The sequence below is a fragment of the Juglans regia genome, chromosome 16 (genome assembly GCF_001411555.2).
Source record: "Juglans regia cultivar Chandler chromosome 16, Walnut 2.0, whole genome shotgun sequence".
Lineage (NCBI taxonomy): Eukaryota > Viridiplantae > Streptophyta > Magnoliopsida > Fagales > Juglandaceae > Juglans > Juglans regia.
The window spans coordinates 2,016,005-2,040,917 of record NC_049916.1 but is presented as its reverse complement, the minus strand read 5'-3'; the positions used below and the strand labels follow the sequence as shown (position 1 = coordinate 2,040,917).

The window sequence follows — 24,913 nt, the reverse complement described above, 5'->3', positions numbered from 1 at the left end:
GGATGTAGAACCTCGGATCATGCTCCAATGATACTTGGGTTGTTTGATATAGCGCTAAAATATGGACCGAGCTCCTTCAAGTTCTTGCAAATGTGGACATCTCATGCAGATTTTTGGAGGTGTGTCTCTAGGAATTGGCAGGAAGTTACTAGTGGTTCGAGTCATTTGAAACTTGCCTTTAAATTAAAAAGACTCCAAGTGGTGCTTAGAAGCTGGAATAAGGAGGTATTTGGGTGGATTGGGGAGCATATTAAAAGGTTGGAAGCGAGAGTAGAGGAAGGTGATACATGGCTTCAAGAAGGATTTTTGGAGGAGGTTGAAAATGAGGTTTTGGTGGATAAACTTGAGCTTTCAGCTTGGTTAAAAAGGGAGGAGACCCGAATTGCTCAGCATGTCAAGCAATCTTGGGTTGATCATGGTGAAATTAATTTTTTTTTTCCAGCCTTGCAGGCGAGGAGGCATAAGGCTGTAATTGAAATGTGATTGAGTGATGGTCGGGTTCTTTCTTCTCCAAAAGCTATACATGATATAACAATTAGTTATTTTGATTCTTTCCTCCAAGCTAGGCCTCAAAATAATCTTCTTGATCTATCCGATTCAGTGTATGTTGAGGTTCAGCAGGCTGAGAATCTTGATCTTTGTCAGGGTCCTTCTGAAAAGGAGATAAAGGATGCCTTATTCTTTATTCCGGTGGATAACAGCCCAGGCCCAGATGGCTTTGGATCTAGTTTTTTTCAACATTGCTGGGATTTGGTTAAAAATGATCTAGGAAAGCTGTTGGTGAGTTCTTTCCGGGCGTGCCACTCCCAAGGTTCTATACATCCTCTTTCATTGTTTTAATTCCCAAAGTGTTGAGTCCATCATTGTTTGATAAATTCAGGCCGATAAGTCTTTGTTTCGTGGTCTATAAAATATGCTCCAAGATTTTGGTGGGTCGTTTAATGTCGGTTTTGAATCGGGTTATTTCTTTGGAGCAAGGTGCCTTCCTTCCTGGAAGGAGTGTATTTGATAACATTAGTCTTACTCATGAGCTAGTTCACAACATTAACAAGCCAGTTAGAGGTGGGAATATTATGATGAAAATAGATATGGCAAAGGCCTATGATACCATTGATTGAGATTTTTTAATGCATCTGATTTGGGCTTTTGGTTTCTCTCCTGAGGCATGCAATCTTATTAATCAATGTATGGCTACGCCGTGGTACTCGATTGTTATGAACGGGACGGCTAGAGGATTTTCAAAGGTGGGAGGGGTCTTCAACAAGGAGATCCACTTTCGCCTTATTTATTTATTCTAGTGGAAGAAGTTTTCACTCGTCTTGAAGAAAAAGTTTGAGGTAGGAGAGGTTGGGGCTTTTTCTCAGTCGAGAGGTGGCTCTTTGGTTTCTCCTGAAGGTCGGTTAAGGCAATTAAAGATACCCTTTCTTTGTATGCAAGTTGGTCGGTACAGATGGTAAATGAGGATAAATCTTCTATTTTTTTCTATTCTAAAATTTCAGTTCCTAGACAACGATTGCTTCTTCGACTGTCAGGTTTTTTAGAAGGGAAATTTCCGGTTAAATACCTGGGGGATCAAATTATCTCTGGCCAGATGAAGGGTGTGTATTTGGAAGAAATGGTGCAGCGAATTTGACAAAAAATAGAAGGTTGGAAGATTAAGTTCTTATCTTCGGGTGCAAGGCTGATTTTGTTACAGCATGTATTGTCCAGCATGCCTATACATTTGTTAGCAGTTATAAATGTCCCAAAATCTGTATTGAACACGATCAATAAGTTGTTTAGTAACTTTTTCTGGGACTTTTTGGATGGCAAGCCTAAGCGTAGGTGGGGTGTCTTGGGACCTGCTTTGTATGCCAATGGATGAGGGAGGGGTTGGTCTCAGGAATGTTTGATGTCCAAAGGTCGATGCATATTAAATTTGCATGGAAACTATTGACTGGTAACTCACTGTGGGCGAATTTTTTCAGGGCGAAGTATGTGAGAGATCAGCATATTTCACTCGTGAATCCAAAGAAAGGCTCTAGGTTTTGGAGGATGGTAATGGAATTAGTTCCAATTGTTCTCGATAATTCCAAGTGGCTTGTTAAGGAGGGGAGTATATCATTTTGGAGGGATAAGTGGATGGACTCAGGTCCACTTTGTAATCAGTAGGAGAATTTTGCCAAGCAAAATTTGAGTATTAGGCAATGTATGGTGGAGGATAGTTGGGATAATGATTTATTAGTCTAGCTAGTTGGTCGTGATTTAGTTTATCAAAGTTTGACAAAGATTGGAGGAACCAAAGAAGGCTCGGATATTTTGATTTGGTTAAGAAATTCGGATGGCAAGTTTTTAGCTCATAGTGCCTGGAATTTGGTACGTGTGGTAGCTCCAAAAAGACAATGGGTGGAGTGGGTTTGGCATGCTACATTGCCAATAAAATTTTCAGTTACTATGTGGCGAGCTCTATCTCAATGTTTGAGTGCAAATGATCGCATACGACGTATTGGTATTCCTTTGGTGTCTACATGCGAGTCTTGTGCAGAAGGTAACATTGAAGAATTAAACCATGTGCGCTCTATGGAGGAAGGGTAGCTGCAGATATATGGAGGTTGGCTTCTAATGTATTAGGTTTAAATTATGTTGCTCACAGGACATGGAGGGAGGTTGTTGAGGCATGGTTCAGGCATGCCAAAAGCTCTTCGCAGGTGGGAAATTTAATTGGTTTAATACTAGTTATTATTACGTGGCGGCTGTGGTGTTGGAGATGTTCATTAAGAATGGAAGGGAAGAGGGAGTTTGTTGCCATTTTGTGGAGGTCGGTGAAGTATTGGATAAGCTGGGTGAGGATTAGGCTTAAGGCTGCATCTAAATTATTGAAAAGAGATGAGCTAATCTTGAACTTGCTGCAAGTATCAGTTATGAGGCCCAAGCCGAGAAGAGTCATTGCAGTCTCATGGAAGAAGCCAAGTGTTGGATGGTTAAAATTAAATGTTGATGGTAGTAGTAAGGGAAACCCAGGAGCATTGGGTGCAGGTGGTGTATTGAGAAATAAGGAAGGTATGTTTAAATTTTCTTTTGCAACTAATATTGATATCAGCACTAATAATAGAGTAGAATTGATGGCTTTGTTGATTGGGCTTCAGAAATGCAAGGAGCTGGGTTGTGATAATGTAATTGTTGAGATGGACTCAAGTCTTGTGATCAAGTGGCTGAGGGAAGAGAGATGTAGTTTATGGTATATGGAAGATTTTTGAGAGGAAATAATGTGTCTTCTGCAGTGATTTTATTGGCTCATTTAAGAGGAAATGGAAGCAATAATGAGTGGTTTTTGGCTGAACAGATGCCTTTACAGCTCAAAGGTATTCTTAGAACAGACAAATTTAGCTTGCCTTACTTAAGGAGGATATGATTTATAGTTCTAAAGTGGCCTTGTTTTTTTTCTTTCTGTACATAGTGAATCTTTAGTCGGTGGGAGTATGAAATGTTTCTGCTTTACTGGTTTTGTTGTTATGTCATAGGCATGTTTAGATGGGGATTGAGAATTGGGTTGACTGGTTTTAATAAGTTGGTTAGTATTGTAATCACGATTTCCTTCTGTCACAATTGAGGTTTCTTTAATAAAGTGCTGGAGGTGCCGCCTTCCTTTTGGCCAAAAAAAGATAAAGAGAAAGTAATCTCTTCCTCTTGCATGCACTCATCTGTACGTAGGTATGTGTGTCTGCAGATTTCATATTCCCAACACTTTGTCCCCTTTTCTTTCATACATTTCTTCAGGAGACCGTATTGGTCTCCAAATCTGCAATCAAAGTCACTAATTGCATCCATTAAAACTTTCTAGCTAAGGCTGTCCCTCCTCATATATCCTATATTGTATTATTCCATCAAAACGTACTCAAACATTTAATATTTTTTTTAATAGTACTACTCATGTTGAGTCACTAATTGAGGATTTTTTAGTGGAAGGGATTTTTAGGCAGGAGATCACCAGCATTGGTGAACAAAGCACTAACAATTTTCAGATGTGTATTTAACAAAATCCATGGCTACAGTATTATCACTATGATTCCACGTAAATTATTTAAATTAGAATATAATTAATAACTCTAATTTATGCTCCTATATATATATATATTGTGATACCCCATATGAAAATAATAAGAGTAGGTGGTGTATGAGATCCCACATTATTTGAGAATGAGAAGTTTTTACTCTTTATAAGGTTCAATGAGACTCCAATTATATCATTGACTAGTTCTTTTAAAATATAAGACATGTAATTCAGGTCTTTTATTAGGACATTACATATATATTTCCCTATAATTATGACTCAAAATTCTCTGTAGTAGTAGTGGATCTTTCGCCAAGGCCTCGGCCTTATTCATCATGTGTGTGGTTAATTAGAAAAATTCGATTCAAAGAGCAATGCAAAGAGCAAGTTGGGAATCCTATTCTTCAATTCTCCATGAACATTAATTACTTTTAATACGTAGTAAGACGACCTGAAGATTTCTTAGGACCAAAAATATTTATGGTGCCCCATTTAAAAAATCTAGAAAAAAAAAAAAAAAAACTAATTAGAATTGTTGATAGTGTGGAACAAGTAGTAGGTAGGTGGAGGACCAAGGAAATTAAACTTAAATATATCGATAAGGTGGATGACTTTGATAAAGGTATAGGAGACCGGGAGAGTGACCTCTTTTCCTTTGATAATTGGGGGCCGGGCTGAATATATATGTGAGTGATGAGCTGTCTTAGCTACGACTCTATGGTTTGTATTTTGCTAGCTGTGGAATCTATATGTATTTATATAAGAAAAATGATAAACACAAGTTATTTTTTACAATATATTATATAATCATATTTTAAAATAAATGATAATTTAGTAAAATATTTTATAAAAGTAACATCATTTTATAAAAATATTTTCATTTTAAAATATATATTATAAAATATATTATGTGGATATCATTACTTTTTATATAATGGAGAGACTACTTTAATTCACACATATTCATATCATGTGGTGTGCTTTATTATGGCTTCTATTTCATCAAAAGTACTCATATTTCATCGAAGTACCATTATAAGAAAAATAAATTTTTGTGACTATTTAATTATGACGAAAAAATTATTTATGACTAAAATAGATTTATTTTAACTGTAAATAATCATTTCATTGAAATTAACTAACTACTAATAAGTAGTTTTCTTGTAGTGTACCTCATGTCTCATGAGTCGTTTTCTTACTGCATGATGCATGCATGTGTTTATGATGTCTTGATCACAAGTACTACAAGTAGTCTAATCATCAAATTTATTGATATAAATTAGCACACCGACCTAATTAATTAAATTCTTGATCAATCCACATCGCCCGCGTATATAAATTAATGCTTAAATTAACTACTTTGATTGTAACAAGATCTTCCTTTTTTTATCATGTCAAAAATTAAATACGATCAATAATTATGACAACTCCATTAATCGTGTTGGTTAATTTGAAGTGAGTTTTATCATTCATCATCGATCTCTACACATCATGCATATACTACACTTATTTTTCTTTATTTTATTTTATTCTTTTTTTATTCTTTTTAAACTAAATTTCATTAATCTATTTATCATTCATATATTACATATTTAATAAGAAAAAAAAATTAAAAAAAAAAATTATATATAACATATAATGTGAAGATGATGAATAAAATTTTTAATTGGATATTACGTACCTGCGTGCATTGTGAGCCTTAATCATTAGCCAGATTAGCCGGTGCTGGGGCCTGGGGATCATGTGCGGATGCACAACATGCATTTCATCAATTCCAATAAGTTAAAACATGAGTTGATCATGTGAAATATATATTACAAAATTTAAGCTTCGTAGGATGCAAGTTATCTTTAATTAAATATTGGACTCTCATCTAATATATATATATATATATATATATATATATATATATACTTATACTTTAACTTAAAGTGGTTATAAACGTAAATAGTAATGAACAGAATTACAGTAATAAACAAGGTTGAACAGTATAAATAGTAATAAACAGTGTTGAACATTGCTACAGTAATGTGCTACAGTTATAAACAGTACTAAACAATAAAATAAAAGATAGAGTTTTGTTAAATATTTTTAAGAGAGTAAAATCATATAAATATTAGAGTTTTTAATATAATTTAAATCTCATAATATTCTTAATTAACTAAAATTATTTAGATAAAATAATTTCTACCATTATAATATTTTTAGAGTTTTCAAAATAGAAAAGATTTACTTTAATGATAAAAAAATATAAGAGTAATATAGAAATAAAAGATTTTTTATTTTTTCAGTGCTCTCTAGGTCATTGAATATTGTGGTTAAATTCTACACAATTCATATATTTTGCTAAGAAAACTATTGTTAAAATATCTAAAATCTTTTAATTTTCATATTATTCATATTATTGTAACGTTTTGTTATCATTATGATGCTTGTTAAAATTTATTTTTCTGCTCCTATATATTAAATTATTAACTAACTAATTTTCTATAAAAAGACATATTATTTTTACACATCATATTATTTTTTTGGACACATCATTTTCAATTAGACAAATGGGCAAACGTGCTTTGCACATTATATAACTGCTAGTGTGTGTATATATATATATATATATATATATATATATATATATATATATTTATACCTTAGCCTCGATTTGGATTGAAAATTCATTTTAACTCATCTCATCTTATTATTTTTAAATAAATGTCAAAATAATAATAATATTAAAAAATAATATTTTATTCAATTCATTTAAAACCATCTTAACTCATCTCTAAATCTAAACGGATTCTTAATCTGTTATCTACAGATCGATTAACTATCAATCTATATATACTGTTATCTACAGATCGATTAACTATCAATCTATATATACTTGCTTTTGTAAACGTAGATATGATATATAGTACCGCCTCAAATAATAACTGCTCGATCCACATCATCAACTATAATATAACTAATGATCTTAAAAACTAAATGTCAGTTGTGAAATTGTTTTATCTCATCTTATTTTATTTTATTATTATAATTTTTTAAAATTTTTATACAAAATATAATAAATAATTTAACTTTTTTAAATTTTAAAATAATAATAATATTAAAAAATAATATTCTAACAATATTTTTTATAACTTTTATCATTCATTTAAAATCATTTCATCTCATTTTTTAATCCAAACCGGCCCTAATTTTAGCCTTACTTCGATCCAAAGTTCCACCTAATCATGAGTGGCGGGCCAGATCAATTCTTTTATCATTCAAATCACACCATGCCACCATCCTTAGATATATTTTTTTGATCAGCTATAGAAATTAAGTGGCATATATGATATAGTGTGCATGATATATATATATATATATATATATATATATATATATATATAGGTCATGCATGCATATTCTAGAAATAATTAATTATAATAATTGGCACTGCATCAAGCTGGTATGGGCTCTTCATTAAAGTGTGTAACGTGGGACCCATAGTTTTTGGACCATTCACATGCATGTTATATACCATTTCCCTTGGAGAATTCAGAAGCATCCTATCCTAAATATGAGAAAAGTCCTTAAAAAAGACCTAAGAGAGAAAGTCCACGAGAACAGCATCTCTCATAACTCGTACCATTTTGCCCTCTAAAAACACCCAGCACTTTTAAAGGCATTTCGATCTTTTTTTTACTCCACCCCATGCACCTAATAACGTAACAACAATACCAACTCTGCCGCATTACCCCCACCTTCTTAATTCACCTCCCCGGCCTTATACCCTGTTTCATTTCTTCAAAGCCATCTCTCTTCCTGGATCAAGCCCCCGCTTCCACAAAAACATTAACTTCTCGCTGGCAACTCTGTCATGTACTCTGGCCTCAATATGCCGATAAAGATAAATCCTTTCAACGACGCCCGGTTGCTGCTAACTTTGTTCCTGGTGATCATTGCCGTTTTTACTGTCCCGGGGACGGCTGAAGGTGATGAGAAGTGCACCTCCTGCACTCAAATCTCCCCACCACCACCATCTCCGCCACCGCCTTGTCCACCACCGCCACCGCCACCAGCTCTTCCACCACCGCCGCCTTCTCCCAAGAAGCCGCCAACCCAATACTGCCCTCCGCCGCCTGCCCCGCCGTCATCGTTCCTATACATAACTGGTCCACCTGGCAACTTGTATCCTATTGACGAGGATTTCAATGGTGCCGCCCGGGACATGGTCATGAGGTTGCCTGTTTTGGTGGGCTGTGGATTAATGTTGGGTCTTCTGCCCAATCTTTGGTGACTTCACTGTGGTAAGATTCAGAATTTGCGAAGAAAAGAATTTTATGGACATATATATGTTAAGGCAAAGGTTTTTTCTTTTTAATGGGCAAGTGAGCTCAAGATTTTAAAAGACGGGAGAAGTTGTACTCGTTTTAATCAGTAATACCCATCTTGGTTCATGCTTTATCTGAATTCAATTCAGAAATTTTCAATAACAACTTTATTCTGATCTGTTGCCAGTGATGTAAGAAATTATGTTCATATTTCTTCCTCTTCCTTTTTAGTATCGATCTGAACTCAATGATCTGTGGCATTATTCTTCTTTAATTCCCTGAGTTGACTTCGTCTTTATTTTTTATTTTATTTTTTTGTCTTGGTTTTCTTCATGATGATCTGATCCATAGGTATGTGTGCGCTGTTCATCTTTGCGTCTCTTTGGATTTGGCGTGCGTTTTCAGGGATAAATGTGATTAGATCTGGTTAATAAATCGAACGTCTTGGGATCAGGGTGCAAAGAAAAACTAATCTATTGTGCACACTTTACACGTAACTGCTTCTAGTTGATTATTTTTAACACTTATTTGAAGAGATGTATAGTCTATATGATGCCACATCATGTATGTAAAATAGATACTTACAATAGTAATTTTTATCTATATTTATTCTTATTTTAAAGGCCAGATTGTATAAAAACTCGTACGAGTTAAGCTTGAATAAATGGATCACTAACCCAGCTCCCATGTCCACAACGGTGATCTGCCTTTAATTACTCCTCATGTCCACAACGATCTAAAAGAATATGGAGAAAAAAAAAAGAAAAAGAAAAAGAAAAAGAGAAAAATACTCTACATGGGCCTGCCTTTAATTAGCTCTGAGGTGCCGAGGCTGTGTTTGGATATTAAGATTACTGTATTATTATTTAATATTTTATTATTATTATTATTTTTTTTATTTTTTTTTTATTATTTACTGATTATCTCACCTAATTATACAAAGAGACTTAACTAGCTAGTCACACGTGTCGCATGCAGCGGGCGTTTGATCATGGAATCAGTGATAAGCATCTGATGGGTCGTTGTATCCCAGGCTAATAATTAATATGCACGCCTAATTAGATTAATGCCGACCTCGGTGCGCCTAGGCTTGTCCAAGTTTGGTTCCCTTTATAAATTAGGAGTATATATATGAGATTAAATCCTAATAAAAGACTAATGAATATATAATCTCTTTAAAATTAAGTACGGCCTTCCAAAGGAACTCATAATTATGTGTATGCGATTAGAAATTTTCTGAAATATCTCCTCAAAATGAAGGTAACCTTCCCGGCCATGCATGTTCTAATTACTAATGTCTTGATCACTATTAAATGTATTTGTGTTTAATCAAGTGTGTGTTTATATATATATATATATATATATATATATATATATATATGATCTCGAAGTCAGTGAGAGTACTAATTCATTCCCATTGATCTGATCTACGTCAGTTGTCAGTGGATGAAATCAACTTTGGTTTCACCAGCCAAATTATAAGAGGGGCCCAAGACAGAACGCCTTCAACAATACCGTCTGATCTTAGTTACATGTTACTTTACACGTCATGGTCTTGGGGGGCGGTAATGCATGTTGGGGACAGTTTGGGTTAGTTGTTTGTCCTTCGGCTCTACTCAAAATTCAACCTAACGTGTTTGATTGGCAATATTGCATGATGTAATTGTCTCTATTTGTGTAGTTTCCAACATTGCATCTCAATTATTCAATGCATCCTTTACAACAAAGCAAGTTTAAATCCAAGTTTGATTTTGACGTATTGACAAATTGTGTCGATTGTGCTTACAATTTTCATCTCATCATATCTAAAACATTCAAGCCAAAGTCATGTACAATATGATTTCTGTCCCAATCATATCTTTTATATATATGAAATACTAATCTTCAATATCCGAGGTTCTAAATTGGTGAAATGACCCATAATTATCTTGTTGTTATCTTCTTTTTCTGTTCTTTTTTTCTTTAATTTTTCTCATGTCGGTGGAGGTGAGAGATTTTCTTCGAAAAGCAGAGAAAACAATATATAAAGTGAAATTTATTAATATATTCAGCTAGCTTTGTGGGGCTTTAATCTTCTATCTATATTCTTGATCATTGGAGGAAAATAATCATTGATAATTAGAAAGAAGACGCTTATGCAATATTAAATGTGAACAACTTCATATAGGTTTTCATAGGCTATAAATGGGACTATATATATATATATATATATCATGGTAGGTGTTTACAGTCAAGAATATTGACCAAATAACTAAGGGCCCGTTTGGATACATAAGTGAAATGAAACCATCTCACCTCATCTCACCTCATCTCATATAATTTTAACTAATAATTTTATTACTATTCACAAACTATTCCAATTCATTTTATCTAATCTCACTATTCAAACCAATCCTAATTTATTCAATCCATAGGTGATGAACCAAAAGACAAAAAGAAGAAAACATGTGAACTTAAGTTTTTTAATGGGATTGGAGTTGTTGGTACGTAGCTATAACCACTACACACGTACGTGCAAATATATTGTGATAGATAATTGAGAATATTTGAGAAAGATGGTCATTCCACCGACACAATGAAGTTTAGGAGAAATTAAGTACTCCCACCCGATTTCAAACTTCTTGCTAATTCATTAATTCAGATGATCATCCATACATGGATGCATGCATGCAACTTGGCCGAAGGAAACAAGAGGAAATTAGTTCTTTTAATGTAACTTCAAATAATATATAAATTAGACGTTAGACCGACGGGCCTCCACCTGCATATAACTTAATTTGTATGTGCATGTGCATGTGCCTGTGCCATAAATTAATAATCGGTGGTTAGGTACGTACAATCAAATTTCAAAGCAGTTGAAAATGTACCCTAGCTTTCGTTTTTTCAAAGCAAATAATGAATTATAGCTAGCTAGGTAGTGATCATCATGATCAGCTGCTTGATGAGTTGGGGTGTTGGCCGGTCTAACACGTCAAAGCCACTCAACCTCTTCTTCTTCCAGCTGCAGCTGCATGTATGTATACTCATGTGCCCTTGATCACTTTGTTTTGATTGCGTGTGGAATGGGTTTTTGCGATTTAACTCCAAAGTCAGCAAAAGAAGTCAAGTACTTGTCGTTTTTAGCTGCAGCTAGCGTTTATTCAAAACTATATATATATATATATAGAGAGAGAGAGAGAGAGAGAGAGAGAGAGAATTGTGAAATATGGTTTTAAGACCATCCTACGCCGTTTAAGGAAAATGATCTTATATTTTACATTGCAGTATTGTGGGTAGGATAGTCCTTATAATTATGCATGGAGTTTGGCCTAATATATAATTTTAAAGATCAGCAATTAGTAGTAAGATTTAAACGAGAATTAACATAGCTAGCTAGGGTAATGAGAAATCCAGGAGTTATTCCTAGAATGATTTTTGAATATTCTAAACAGAGTCTGGCAAGATCCAAGATCATGGCAACCTCAAATTTCAATCAATTTAGGACAACTCCTACGCATGGGGAAAATAGGTAATGGGAAATTATTCATTTGCATTAACCCTTTCATAATTAACTATGTTACAATTTTATATAAAGTGGAGAGTAGTTTCATAAAATTAAAATTTATTTGTAATAGAGTGGTACATTTGTATAATATTTGGTAATTGATTGTAAAAAAAATTATAAAATAGTAAAAAAAAAAAAAGTTGTAAATATCTCATTAATACTCAATTATTATCATTAGATATCATGAAACTCTGTATTTGTTACCTTGAGAGAGGACAAATACGATCACTTGTGTGAAAAAATATATGATATTTTATGTGATAATTTTCTAGAATATCATTGCTAAACTTATAAGAAAAACAGGGATTGGTATGGATTATTACAAACTATGCCACTGTCATGAAAAGAGAGGAAACAGGTGGCCCCTATCCTTCTATATTGGATAGAGAAGGATCATGAGTATTTTTTTTTTTAATTTTCTTTTTATAATCGTGGGTATCCGGGCCTTGACTAATCTCACGGGACCCTGAAGTTAAAGACCAGATAAACTTCCAGGAGCCCTAAGAGAACTTGAATTGGTGACCATTAAGAAGCAAACCCAAGACCGGACCATGAGTAATGATAATGATATAAAGTACGTGTACATGAGGCCATGTAAAAAGACAAAACATTTCAATTTAAGAGCAATAATTATCTGAAGTTCAGGATTATGATCAATTAGAGAGTTTGATCCACAAGTGATTATGCCAAAAATCCGAGTCAACTATATTAAAAACTTGTCTGTAATTATTTGAAGTCTGAAACTTAGATGTGTTAGAACAGGTGTCATGGAAGATGGACCTGTAATCTGTCTCTTTTTGTAGTCAAGTAAGGTTTCAATTTTAGTTACTAGCCCACATGGCTTGGAGCATCACATCCATGTGCAATTATTGCAATGCAGCTTCCTTGTACACATTATTATTATTGTAAGAGAAATGTTATTTTTTAGTCTTAATTTTTATCATTTTCAATTATAAGCACTAACTGATATGTTATATTTTAATTAATTTGTTTATTAATTAATTTATAAAATCATATAAATTTATAGCATTAATTATTGAAACTAAAGATGATGATAAAATTGAGGATGATGGGAAAATTCAACCAAAATTCTTCTGGTGAGCCTTGGGAGGCAAAATCTCAATATGCATGATCTAGAAATGTGCCAACTTGAGAATTGTGATGGGATGGAGACGTTGGAAAGTAGCTAGAACTTGCTTTTCACTCATATTTTTATCGTTTAGCCCTTTTTTACTTTACTTTTCTTTTTTTTCCTAAAAGTTGTCATGGCTCGTGACAAAAGCTACATTAATTATTCTAATCGCTTAAACCCTCCATAACACTCGCCCACCTCTTTTCCTTTCCAAACCCTTTCTTTCCCTTCCTAGTTCCTCCTAGCTACCATCTTCCTCATGCCATGGCTGAAAAGTCTGGCCAAATTCTCTCGACGCTCTTCTTGATCCTAATGTTTCTGAATTTTTTGGGAATGACAAGGCCTGATGAAGTGTGCCCGTATCCGTGTTATCCGCCGCCCATTGGCTCCGGCACTCCGATAATCACAACACAGCCGCCTCCGCCACCATCCCAGGTTGTGTCATACCCACCTCCAGCTGGATACAACCCTACACCGGCAGGATACGTACCATATTCCTCTCCACCACCCTATGGCAATTCACTTGGTTCCCCTCCCCCTCCTGACCCCATATTACCCTACTTCCCTTACTACTCCGGAAAACCACTTCATCAGACCGACAACTCTGCAGCAACCACTCTTGGAATTCGCTCAATACTCATCATCATCATCGCCGTAGCTAATTATCTTCTTGTCTCTGTTTCTATCTTTCCTTTCTATGTACTTTAAGTGAACATTTTGATTTGTAGTCAGTTTGAGCGGAGATATTCATGCTGTGTTCAGTTGCAGAAATGTGAAACAATGGTTGATCATAAGTCTGAGAAGGACTTCGGAGGAGGAGGATGACCCAAGTGCTTGACTTTTTTGTTTGGTTACAAAAAGGAAAATGCTTTTTTATTCCTATATAACTTTTGTCTACTTTTTCCGGTTCTGTACTCACTCTTTTATGATTTGATTGGTATTTTACGACCACTGATTACATCCCCTGTGTTTTACTGAACAAAGGGTTGAAAAGTAAGAGCCACACAAAATCATTGTGATTGAGTAATGATTCTCATTACATTTTTTTTTTTTTCTGTTTATTTTTCCCTTGTTTTTCCGCTCATTATTTAGATGAAATTCAAATTTAGAATATTCTCATACTTAGAATATATTCATAATATTCTAAATATTCACCTCTACCAAAAGTCTTGATTCAATTAGCAAATGTCAGATGTGAATAATCCTTGCTGGATTAAATGAAACAATTTCGATTTCTCTGTTAATGCTCTCCAAGGGGAGACTTTGCGCGTCAATTTCCCAGGAAATTAACTGCAATGCGATTTCAAAACCCACCCTTCAGTGGATGAGAAATGATAGATTTCCTAAATGATAGCAGTAAAAATTTTTCTAGAGACCCACACCTAAGGCTTCAAAGTGGCTAACAACTTGGCATTAATAGGCAACCGTAGATATAAATCTTACATTTTTGTTAAAAGAATAAAAAGCTCTAAATAAGAACAATCTCTCTTATTAATGATAATAATTTAAATAAGTTAAGGGTTGGTACTGAAACTTTTCCTCGTATATGGTGGCAAGAGATATTGGTCTTGTGATCTTAAGATATCCTACAAACAATTTCACCATAATTACCTATTCGAACTACATGTAAAGTCAGATTTCGCATACATGAATAACGGAAGTGATACTGGTGTAGGGAAATGCTAACCTCAACATTCGGTTTTCATGATTTCTCAAATCTTTGCTATGGATGCATGCCTCTTAGCTGATAGCTTGAGGTCACTTTGCGCTTTTTATTGATTTTGCATGGTGGCAAACATGCGATTCCAAACATTTTCGCAATGGTAGCTAGGTGCGGAGAACATGTATGGGAAGAAGAGGCATCTTTGTTCAAGAGGCAACACCAACAACCAGATTACCCAATCCAGAACTGCTTTTCATTTCCTTCCTTGCCATCTCATTGCTACTTCTCTGAGCTCCCACTTTTTGCTTCCCCTCGGCTCTTTGGCCTTTCATCACCTTATGGATTTCTGATACACAATGCTTATACATGCTAGTATCCCTCTCCTTTTCTCGTTCTTTTCTTCTTACGACCTTATTTTCCACCCCAACTTCAAGGAAGCAGCTTTGGTTGGTAGGTAAAGTTTGAGAGCTTGCACTGCCTCCAGAGTGCTCACCTGTTGGGCAGTTGGTCTTCTCTAAGGCATCGGTTCGTTCAGTTGTGTTCACAGATTCATTGGTAGAGGAGGCTTGATCACTTCCTTCTTTCAAACATGATTTTGATCTGTCAGCAGCCCTGCTCCCTGGATTTGTTGACTTATCTCGTGCTTTATTGATTTTGTTGTTACTTGACAGTGCCTGAGAAATAAAAATGTCTTCCAACATCAACATAATTTTGGCTTTATTTGTTGCCGAGTTAAAGCTAAAAGGCTCATCATTTATAAAACCAAATACTTTTGCTGTAATGAAAGAACATCCATAATTGACTGAAGAAACCATTCCAAAATATAGGACACAGAGCCAACACTGGAAAATGATTCTTCAAAACAAAAAAGAAAAAGCAAGTCAAGCACAGAGAGTGCAGTGAGAATGATATTGGCACGCAGAGATGATATTGTCAGTCATATATTTTATTTCTCTAGATGTTCTCCAAGTTCTTTCATTGTAATCAGTTATCATTTCAGGTATCCCCCCCCCCCCCCCCCCCCCTTTCAACCCAAAAAAATAAAAAATAAAGCTCCACTTTTGGTTCCCAATAGATTCTTAAAGCTTCCTATTGTTTCGCAAATGTCCATTGTCATGTGATCCCTGTCGGATAATTACGGAAATCCCATTAAATGAGTAATGTTAGAACTCTTTGAAATTATAACCATTAGCTGAAAGCCAATTGTGTGAGAGAGACAGAGACAGACACATACACATTACATCAAAATGCAAACTGGGTATGGGTAAACAAATTTGAAGCAGAGTTTACCTTCTTCCCATCGGACCCTGGTGGTACAGCTACATGATAAAAAGAAGGCATGGGTGTTGCTTTGAAGTTTAGGCTTCTCCGGAATTGTTTTATCTCGGCTTCTGTCTTTTCCTGCAATGACAATAACTGAAGCCATTAAGTTTCTAATGGCTTCATGATTGGTGAAGATCTACAATTATAGTGACATACTCGATTAAGATGGATACCATTCAAAAAAAAAAAAAAGGATGCTATTCGATCCATATCTGCTTCATCCTTGTTGAAGAAACGACGAACTAGAAGAAAAAAAACAAGGTCTTTTTTTTTCAAGTTGAAAATTTGGAAATGTTTTTAATAACATCAAATGAAAAAGAAAAGGGAAAAGAAAGGAACAGACATATTTGAGAATTCTCATCGACTAATCATATGATCAAGCATCACAAGTCTCCAACCAGCAGTATTAGAGCCTTCATTACAATTTAACTAATAGTGTCATTCTCCAGCACGCCAAGACAGCATCAAAATAATATAAATTATATCAGCAAGCAGTGAAATTAATGGATTAATTTATTTAGTAACAAAAAATATCAATTAAATAATCCCATTTACCTGCCTTCTCACTTGCATCTGATTCATCTCAGCCTCCTTGGCGTGCATTTTTTGCTGCAACTCCGTATAGAACTGAATCAGATGAGTCACAGAAGAGTAAGCTATTTAAATCTACTCCCTAAAATCAAAGAAAATAAGAATCAAATTTACAGCATTCTCATTTACCTCTTTCCTCCTTTCTGCGCGTTCATTGCTTTTGAAACTGAAAACTGCAGCACTTGAGCTTGTATCCACCTTGGTCGAATTCACAGTACAACTAAGCCTATAACGAAGATTACATGAAATTTCATAAGGTAAAATGATAAAATGATAAGAAAATCGCTTATGATATTGCCAATAAACCTGTGTAGTGGTTGATATCTTCTTGTTTCAGCCTTCAATGAAGAGGGTTGTGATTCACCGGCTTTCATTCTCATTGACTCTTTTTCACCACTGCAACAAGAAAAGAATCAAACTTGAGGTTCGAATCAGTAAACCATATAGGTTTTCACTCATGAGAATTATAAGTACCTTTTATTGTCACGCACAAACTTTGCCTTCTGATTTCTAGAATCCTGTAAAAAAGACCAAGACTAATTTTTTTGATAAGTAAAAAAGACCAAGAATAATAAACAATAGAAGAATGCTGATGAATCCTACTGTATGAACAATCAAAATGGTTAAGACTATTGTGGATAAAATGCCTTGAATTGATTTCTCTATGGGCATTGTCAAAGCTTACCTCTAAGATTGGAGTTCTCTGTACAGTACGCGTAGTTCTAATGTCAGTTTTTATTGAACTCTTTTCTGTACTTGTTCTTAGGGTACTCTCTCTTTCTCTTCTACTAGGACTCTTTGCAGGATCTTTAGAAGTAGTTTTGGAAATGTCTGTCAGGACTCGAGCAGGATTGGTCTGAGACTTCACTCTGGGCTTGAAAGGTCCGGTTTCCGTTGCAGCCCTCAACTAGAGTGAGAAAATCAAGGAGTCAAGGTATATGGTAAAATAGATGGAAAAGGGCTTAAGTACGTGCATGCAACAGTCTGATGCTAACTTGAAAATAAGAAATATCTCCAGAGCATCTCTCCAGATGCCACTATAGTTTTCTTTATTACAGCTTGTGACTTGCTATTGACCATCCAGTGATTGCTTTTGAAAGACAAGGAACTCTAGATGAAGAAATGCAAGATTTAATTATGAAAATATTCTTGTAAATCTACACCTTCAGAGAAGGATGTTGCCAGCGCTCCAAGCTAGTTTTGTTAGCTTTCACAGGGGGTTCATTCTTGGGGGCTGGATCAATGCCTTTTTGTAACAAATCACCATTAACTGATTTGTCATTAACCATGGCTTTAGAGGATTCATCAGCATTTACAGCATCATCATCAAGATTATGATTTACGTCCATCTCTGGTTCTTTATTAACGGAAAGAAAAATTTCACGCCCATTTATATCTGATTCAGCCTCAACTAAAAGAAGCTCGTCACACCCAGCTTCAGTTTGATGTATTTCCTCAGCATTAACATCTTCAGCAACACCATCTACCAAAACATCAGCACTGTTCGAAGCAGATTCCATCTGAGGGACAGAGAACAAAACCTTCAAATTTTCCATTTTGCATCCTGTCACTTACTCTCCTTGATATGCAGAACCTTCAGGGCCCTCATCAAAGTGAGCATAATGGATAACTTCACTTACCTCCTGAAATTCTTCCCTGCCCTTGAAGACATCATTCTCACTAGTTTGATACTCTTTCTCACTATGGAACTCAGATGAATTTGGATGAAGAAGAGCCTTCTTCTTGAAATGAGCTTCAAAATAAGCTTTCTTCTCGATAACTGAACCTGGTTTAGAGCATTTGTCAACCTCTTCATGGTACCTGTTATATGAGAAAGACGACCTCCTCTCCCAAGATAAGGCTTTGTTTTCAAACCTTCCAATGATATGGAACCAGAGTGTAGAGGATCTGCCTATGTATGTTAAAAAAAAAAAAAAAAACTGTTAGAGAGAGTATAATTGCAAAAAAACAAACCCAGTTTTTTGTTTTTTGACAAGTAGCCAAATAAAGGAATAATTAGAACTATAATTTTCAATTCAGCCAGCTTTGCACTTATACGAAATTTCCAAATGCTTTGGTGGAAAAAGAGAAAGAAGATGATATAAAAATATATATATATATATCAGCATATCCTATACAGTGGATCACTGGAGTGCTTGGCTTCATCATGATTATAAGGCCAAGCACAATTATTGTGAAGTAAAGATATAGATTGAAAATTGTAAATGCCAAGCAATTACATTCTTTGATTTAGTTTAAAGAACGGACCAAAAGGTTCCATGATATAATGTAAACTCGATCCTATGTTCTCTATTGAATCAGGAAAACATACGGCTAAGATATGCAATTCAGTGACCGAGAAGGTAGAGACTTTTTACACTTTTTAGAAATTGATTTACAGTGAAGGCCAGACACTCACAGTCACAGAAGGCCAGTTACAAGTAGAGTACTCACCATGGATACAAACGAAGTATCTATTAATAGATGAACACTTCCACTCATCCACCAGAAAATACTATCATTGCCATCAACGCCCATAATCAGCTGCCCTACAAGCTGACATCCTCCAACTTTCCTGCATGGCATGCCCAGTTTGACTCCCTTGTCATTGGGTATGACCTTCAGGGTTTTATTAATGGATCCCATCCATGTCCTACACTTGGGACTAACCCAACTGCTGATGCTATTATTAATGGATCCCATCCATGTCCTACACTTGGGACTAACCCAACTGCTGATGCTATTGTTGCTCGCAGTCGCTGGATCCGTCAAGACAAACTCTTGCTCAATGGCATTTTTGCCTCTGTGTCAGAAAGTATTATGCCCTTGATTGCTGCCTCTGGCACTTCAAGAGAGGCCTGGCTTAAACTGACCAGTCTCTATGCAAATTGCTCTTGCACGAGAGTCATGCAACTCAAGGATCAACTTACTTCCTTGAATCGTGGTTCCAAGACCGTCACTGAATACCTCCAGCAAGTCAAATGCACTGCAGATGAACTGGCACTAGTGGATTCTCCCCTCACAAATGATGATCTCACGCTCTACATCCTCAATGGCTTGGGATCTGAATTTTGTGACATCGCTGCTCCAATTCGAACCAGAGAGACTCCCCTCACGTTCGAAGAACTTCATGATCTGCTAGTCAGTCATGAAACTTATCTCAAACGCCTTGAGACGTTGCAGCAGAGCACCATTGCAACAGCCAACTACCATCAGAAAACGGTCCCTCAAACCTCATCTCATCGAGGCAAAACTCACAGGAGCAACACCTCTCGGCCAAATCAACGTTCTTCCCAGTCTCAAAACTGTTCTCAGTCTTCCACCAAACCCTCTGTGATCTGTCAGTTCTATGCTATACCTGGTCACACAGCTCGCCAATGTAAGAAATTCTGGAACACAACCTCTCCAAATGCTAACTGTGCTGCTACTTCCACAGACAAACCATGGGTGGTTGACTCTGGTGCCTCTCATCATATCACCTCTGATATGTCCAAGCTCTCCATCCACTCCGAGTATGATGGAACTGACGAGGTCATCATTGGGGACGGATCGGGTTTGGCAATTTCTCATGTTGGTACTGGGAACTTTCAGCTTCCTACTCGCACCATTGCTCTCACCAACACTTTTTGTGTACCTGCCATTCACAAGAATTTAATCTCAATTCATGAATTTACTAACACTAATAATATTGTTATTGAATTTCACCCCTACCATTTTCTTGTGAAGGATCCGACATCGGGGGCGACACTAATGCAAGGCAAATGTGATAATGGCATCTACACAATTCCAGTTTCATCTTGCAATGTTGGTGCTACGAAGGAAGCCTTCACCACTGAATGTGTGTCTTTAGATATTTGGCATAATCGATTGGGTCATCCCTCTTGGAAACTTGTCCATCATTTGATAAAAATGTTTCAATTACCAGCTAATAAATGTACTGCTCATTCACTATGTTCCTCATGTTCAATCAATAAAAGTCACAAACTTCCTTTCCATTTATCTAGCATTTCTAGTTCCTCGCCTCTTGAATATATGTTCACAGATGTCTGGGGTCCATCTCCACATACATCTCTTGAAGGCTACCGCTACTATATTTTATTTGTTGATCATTTTATGAAATATTGCTGGTACTTTCCTATGAAACAAAAATCTGAAGTCTCCACCATTTTTCCTCAACTCAAGGCAATTCTTGAGAAACAATTTTCTTTACCCCTCAAACATCTATACTCAGATAACGGGGGTGAGTTTGTCGCACTTAAAGGCTATCTTAGCCAACATGGTATTTGTCATCTCACAACTGCTCCGCACACTCCGGAACAAAATGAAGTAGTTAAATGCCATCACGGGCATATAGTGGAGACATGAATGACATTACTCCACCGTGCTTAGCTCCCCCCTTCATACTGGAATTTGGAATTTTAGACTGCGGTCTATTTAATCAACCGTATGCCAACCCCATTGCATTCTCTTCACTCACCTTTTGAAGTCCCATTTCGATCCAGTCCTAATTATCTCAAGCTCCAGGTCTTTGGCTGTCAATGTTTCCCATGGCTCAAACCCTATTCAAAACATAAGTTGGATCCAAAATCCCGTTCATGCATCTTTGTTGGATACTCCACCTCCGTATAGTGTCTTGATCCAGTCACTAATCACATTTTTTTATCTCGCCATGTTTGCTTTGGCGAAAATATTTTTCCTCACACTTTAATGTCTAATCCTTCCCTCTCCTCTCAGCCTGTGTCCCCCTCACCTCAGCTTCTAACTCTTGATCGACTTATGCCCGATATGTCAAAGCAATCATCAGGTGGTCAGGCTTCCTTGGGTCCTCTATTGGATGAAGCTACTCAACAGGTGCTGTCACAACCTTGTGTTAATGTTTCCCCTTATTCGCATCCATCTGAGCATGCTCCCACATCCCAAGCTCCTATTATTTCCGCCCCTGAACAGGTTGCTGAAGCCAGGCCTCCTCAGTCTTTGCGCATGGTCAGAAGGTCCATGAACAATATTCACAAACCCAAGCACCTATTTCTGACCACAAAGCATGCATTACCACCATCCTTAGAGCCCACTAGTGTTCATCAAGCACTTACAGACCCGCATTGGTGTCAAGCTATGAGTGAGGAATTCACAGCACTTGTTCGCCATGGCACATGGAAGCTGGTTCCTGTTGCATCCAATCAGAACTTGGTTGGCTCCAAATGGGTGTTCCATATCAAACATAAGCCTAACAGGTCCATTGATCGCTATAAAGCTCATCTCGTTGCCAAAGGATTTCATCAACGACCCGGGCTCGACTTTATAGAAACATTCTCCCCCATCGTGAAGCCTGCTACCATTTGGATCATCCTATCTCTTCCCGTGATGAAAGGTTGGTCTCTCCGACAACTTGACATTAACAACACCTTTCTTCACAGCACTCTCACTGAGAATGTGTTCATGGCTCACCAACAGGATTTATTGATACTTCCCACCCTCAACATTTTTGTCATCTTCAGAAGTCCATCTACGGACTGAAACAAGCCCCAAGGGCCTGGTATCATGCTCTTTATGACTGTCTATGCGGCATTGGTTTTGTGAAGTCTGCCTCGGATCACTCCTTGTTTATCTACACTAATCACGGAACTGTTGCATACTTTCTTATTTATGTTGATGATTTAGTCCTCACTGGCAATGATTCTGTGTTCATCTCTAAAATCATCAAGCAGCTTGGCTCTCAGTTCTCTCTGAAAGACCATGGGCCTCTTCATTTTTTTCTGGGCATTGAGGTTATCCCTACTTCGCATGGGCTCTTTCTCTCACAGCACAAATATGTGCAAGATCTTCTGCTCAAAACTTGAATGGATGGTGCTAAGGATGTCACTTCCCCCCTAGCTACTTTAGGACGTCTTCATCTTCATGATGGTTCAGGTCCCGTTGATAGCACTACCTACAAGCGTGTTATTGGTTCTCTTCAGTATTTGGCACTAACTGGCCCTGATATTGCTTTCCCAGTGAATAAACTTGCTCAGTTCATGCACTGCCCATCTGAAACTCACTGGGTTGCTGTCAAACGGTTACTCCGTTATCTCAAGAACACTATTTATCATGGGATTCACCTTAAATGATAAACAGCTCCTCGCCTACTCTGATGCGGACTGGGCAGGGAACGTTGATGATCGCACGTCTACCTCTACGTACATCATCTTCCTTGGTCCTAATCCTATCTCTTGGTGCACTCGGAAACAACAAGTTGTGGCTCGCTCCTCAACCGAAGTGGAATACAAGGCCCTCGCCAGTACCGCGTATGAACTTGCATGGCTTCAATCACTCTTTCATGAACTTGGCGTTCAAATCTTGTTTCCACCAAAACTTCTATGTGATTATATAGGAGCCACGTAGCTAAGCTTAAATCCGGTGCTTCACTCTCGGAAGAAACATATTGCCATAGATTTACATTTTGTGCGGGATTATGTGAGCAAAGGATTGCTTCAGGTAGCTCATGTTTCAACTCATGATCTAGCTGACTTAATGACAAAAGCCTAATCACGCCAGCGATTTCAGCTTCTGCGCTCCAAGATTGGTGTCGCCGACGGGAGCACCATCTTGTGGGCGCGTAATAAATGAACATATCAATCCCACCAATCACTCGACCGTGATCTCAAATATGCAAGCTTCATGGAGTGAAATCTGTTCATCTCCTAAATTTTAGCCTAGTGTCAACTTGTACAGCAGAGCACCTAAACTTTAGCCTAGTGTAATCTTGTACAGCAGAGCAAATCAATTACTGCCTTTTTGTGTAAACATTAGATTTGTATAAATAGGTTTCCTCTTGTAATACAATGTGTGACCTTTTTAATAAAACACAAACGTGTTCAATTTTCTTATATCTATCTATTTGGAAGGAAAGAGTCGATTCTTTTTCTCCTACAGTTCTACCAAACACAAATTGCAGATTATCAAGTAAACAAACCGTATACACAATATGTCAACGATCCACCAAGTAATTGACAATAAAAGAAACTAAAAATTAGTTCATTGTTGATAAAAGAATACCTGTAAGCTGAAGTTATACGATTCTTCCATGTCTCCCGCCATTATCAGCAGAAAATAAGCATCAGAACTCTCCCTAGCCGCCGCTCATCAAAATCAAAGGTCTTCGTTAAAATCTTATTAAACCTGTGACAGAAAATCGAGAAAGTGAGAGAGAAAGAAGGTTTTTTCAGTCACCTTAAACACGCATTTTCAAAGGAACGGAGGACTCTGGAGCTTCAATACGCAAAATCTAGGAATAAAAACTGTTTGGTTTAAATAAACGAAGGCAAGGCTTTGGGATTCAATGGACGAATCGAAGAGGAATGTTGAGCAAGCGTGTTTGGGAGTGCAAGCACTGAACCACAAACACTGTTTTATCTCTTTTCAATGGCTTTTGAGATCTTCTCCTTCTTCTTGTCGCCGAAGAGAGCACTTTTTGCTCTCAACTGTGTCAGTGGTTCTAACTTTACAGTCGGTGCACTGTGTTAATTGATGGACCCTACATGATGACAATTTGTAAATTAATACTTAATAATTCTTTTTTACAATTTCCAATCAAAGAGCACCCCCATGATTTTTCTATCTTGTTTTCTATTACAAATTATTAAAGCTTACTTTTTTTAATTAATAATTTTTTACAACATAATATACATTAACTTGTATTTCTTTTTCTTCGAATCATTTAAATAATTTTTTTTTCTCAAATATTTTTTCTAATTAACAATAAATTTAGAGTAATGTTAGGTCTAAGTCACATATATACAAGCATTGTACAAGTTTTTTGTAAAAATGTAAGTTTTATTAAAAAAAAATGAATTTTTTTATACTTTTACACAATGAGATCCACTTTTGTATAAAAGATTTGCACAAGACTTGTATGGAGTTTGAATATATCATTTATCACAAAGTTGCAATATCTTTATATCTTTTTATAGTTGCAAATCTTTTATGAAAATAAATTCAGAAACTGATATGATTTTATATAATACGTTAGATATACTTTACAATAAAAGTAATTTTACAATCTAATATATCAAATCAAACTACATCAATTTACTTTGTTGAATTTTTTTGTGGTTAAAACATTTTTCTTTTTATATACAATGTGATATAATTCATCCTATACATACAAAATGTTTACAGGATGAATAGAAGCCGCTACATGTATGTAACAAGTCACTGTAGATGAATGTAAAATACAGGAATTTTACATGATTCATTTGGTTTGGTTTTTGGACAAACACTCACATATTTAGGTTTTAAATATATTTTACAGTATTAATTGAGAGTGATCTAAGATCGTGTT

At 36.1% G+C, this 24,913-nt stretch overlaps 2 protein-coding genes and 1 pseudogene across 2 annotated transcripts; 2 read left to right on the top strand and 1 right to left on the bottom strand.

The window, feature by feature from the left end:
- Nucleotides 1–7,581: 7,581 nt before the first annotated feature.
- On the top strand, nt 7,582–8,611 carry LOC109021679 (wiskott-Aldrich syndrome protein family member 2-like). The gene has a single exon (XM_019004367.2). It carries the CDS (start codon nt 7,890–7,892, stop codon nt 8,307–8,309), a length of 420 nt encoding a protein of 139 aa, XP_018859912.2. The 5' UTR covers nt 7,582–7,889; the 3' UTR covers nt 8,310–8,611.
- A 4,672-nt stretch (nt 8,612–13,283) lies between these two features.
- Nucleotides 13,284–13,727, top strand: LOC109021680 (extensin-like). Its single transcript, XM_035686609.1, has one exon. The coding sequence runs from the start codon at nt 13,284–13,286 to the stop codon at nt 13,725–13,727; it is 444 nt and encodes a 147-aa protein (XP_035542502.1).
- Nucleotides 13,728–14,486: 759 nt separating this feature from the next.
- On the bottom strand, nt 14,487–24,058 carry LOC109021678 (annotated as a pseudogene).
- Between the last annotated feature and the right edge of the window lie 855 nt (nt 24,059–24,913).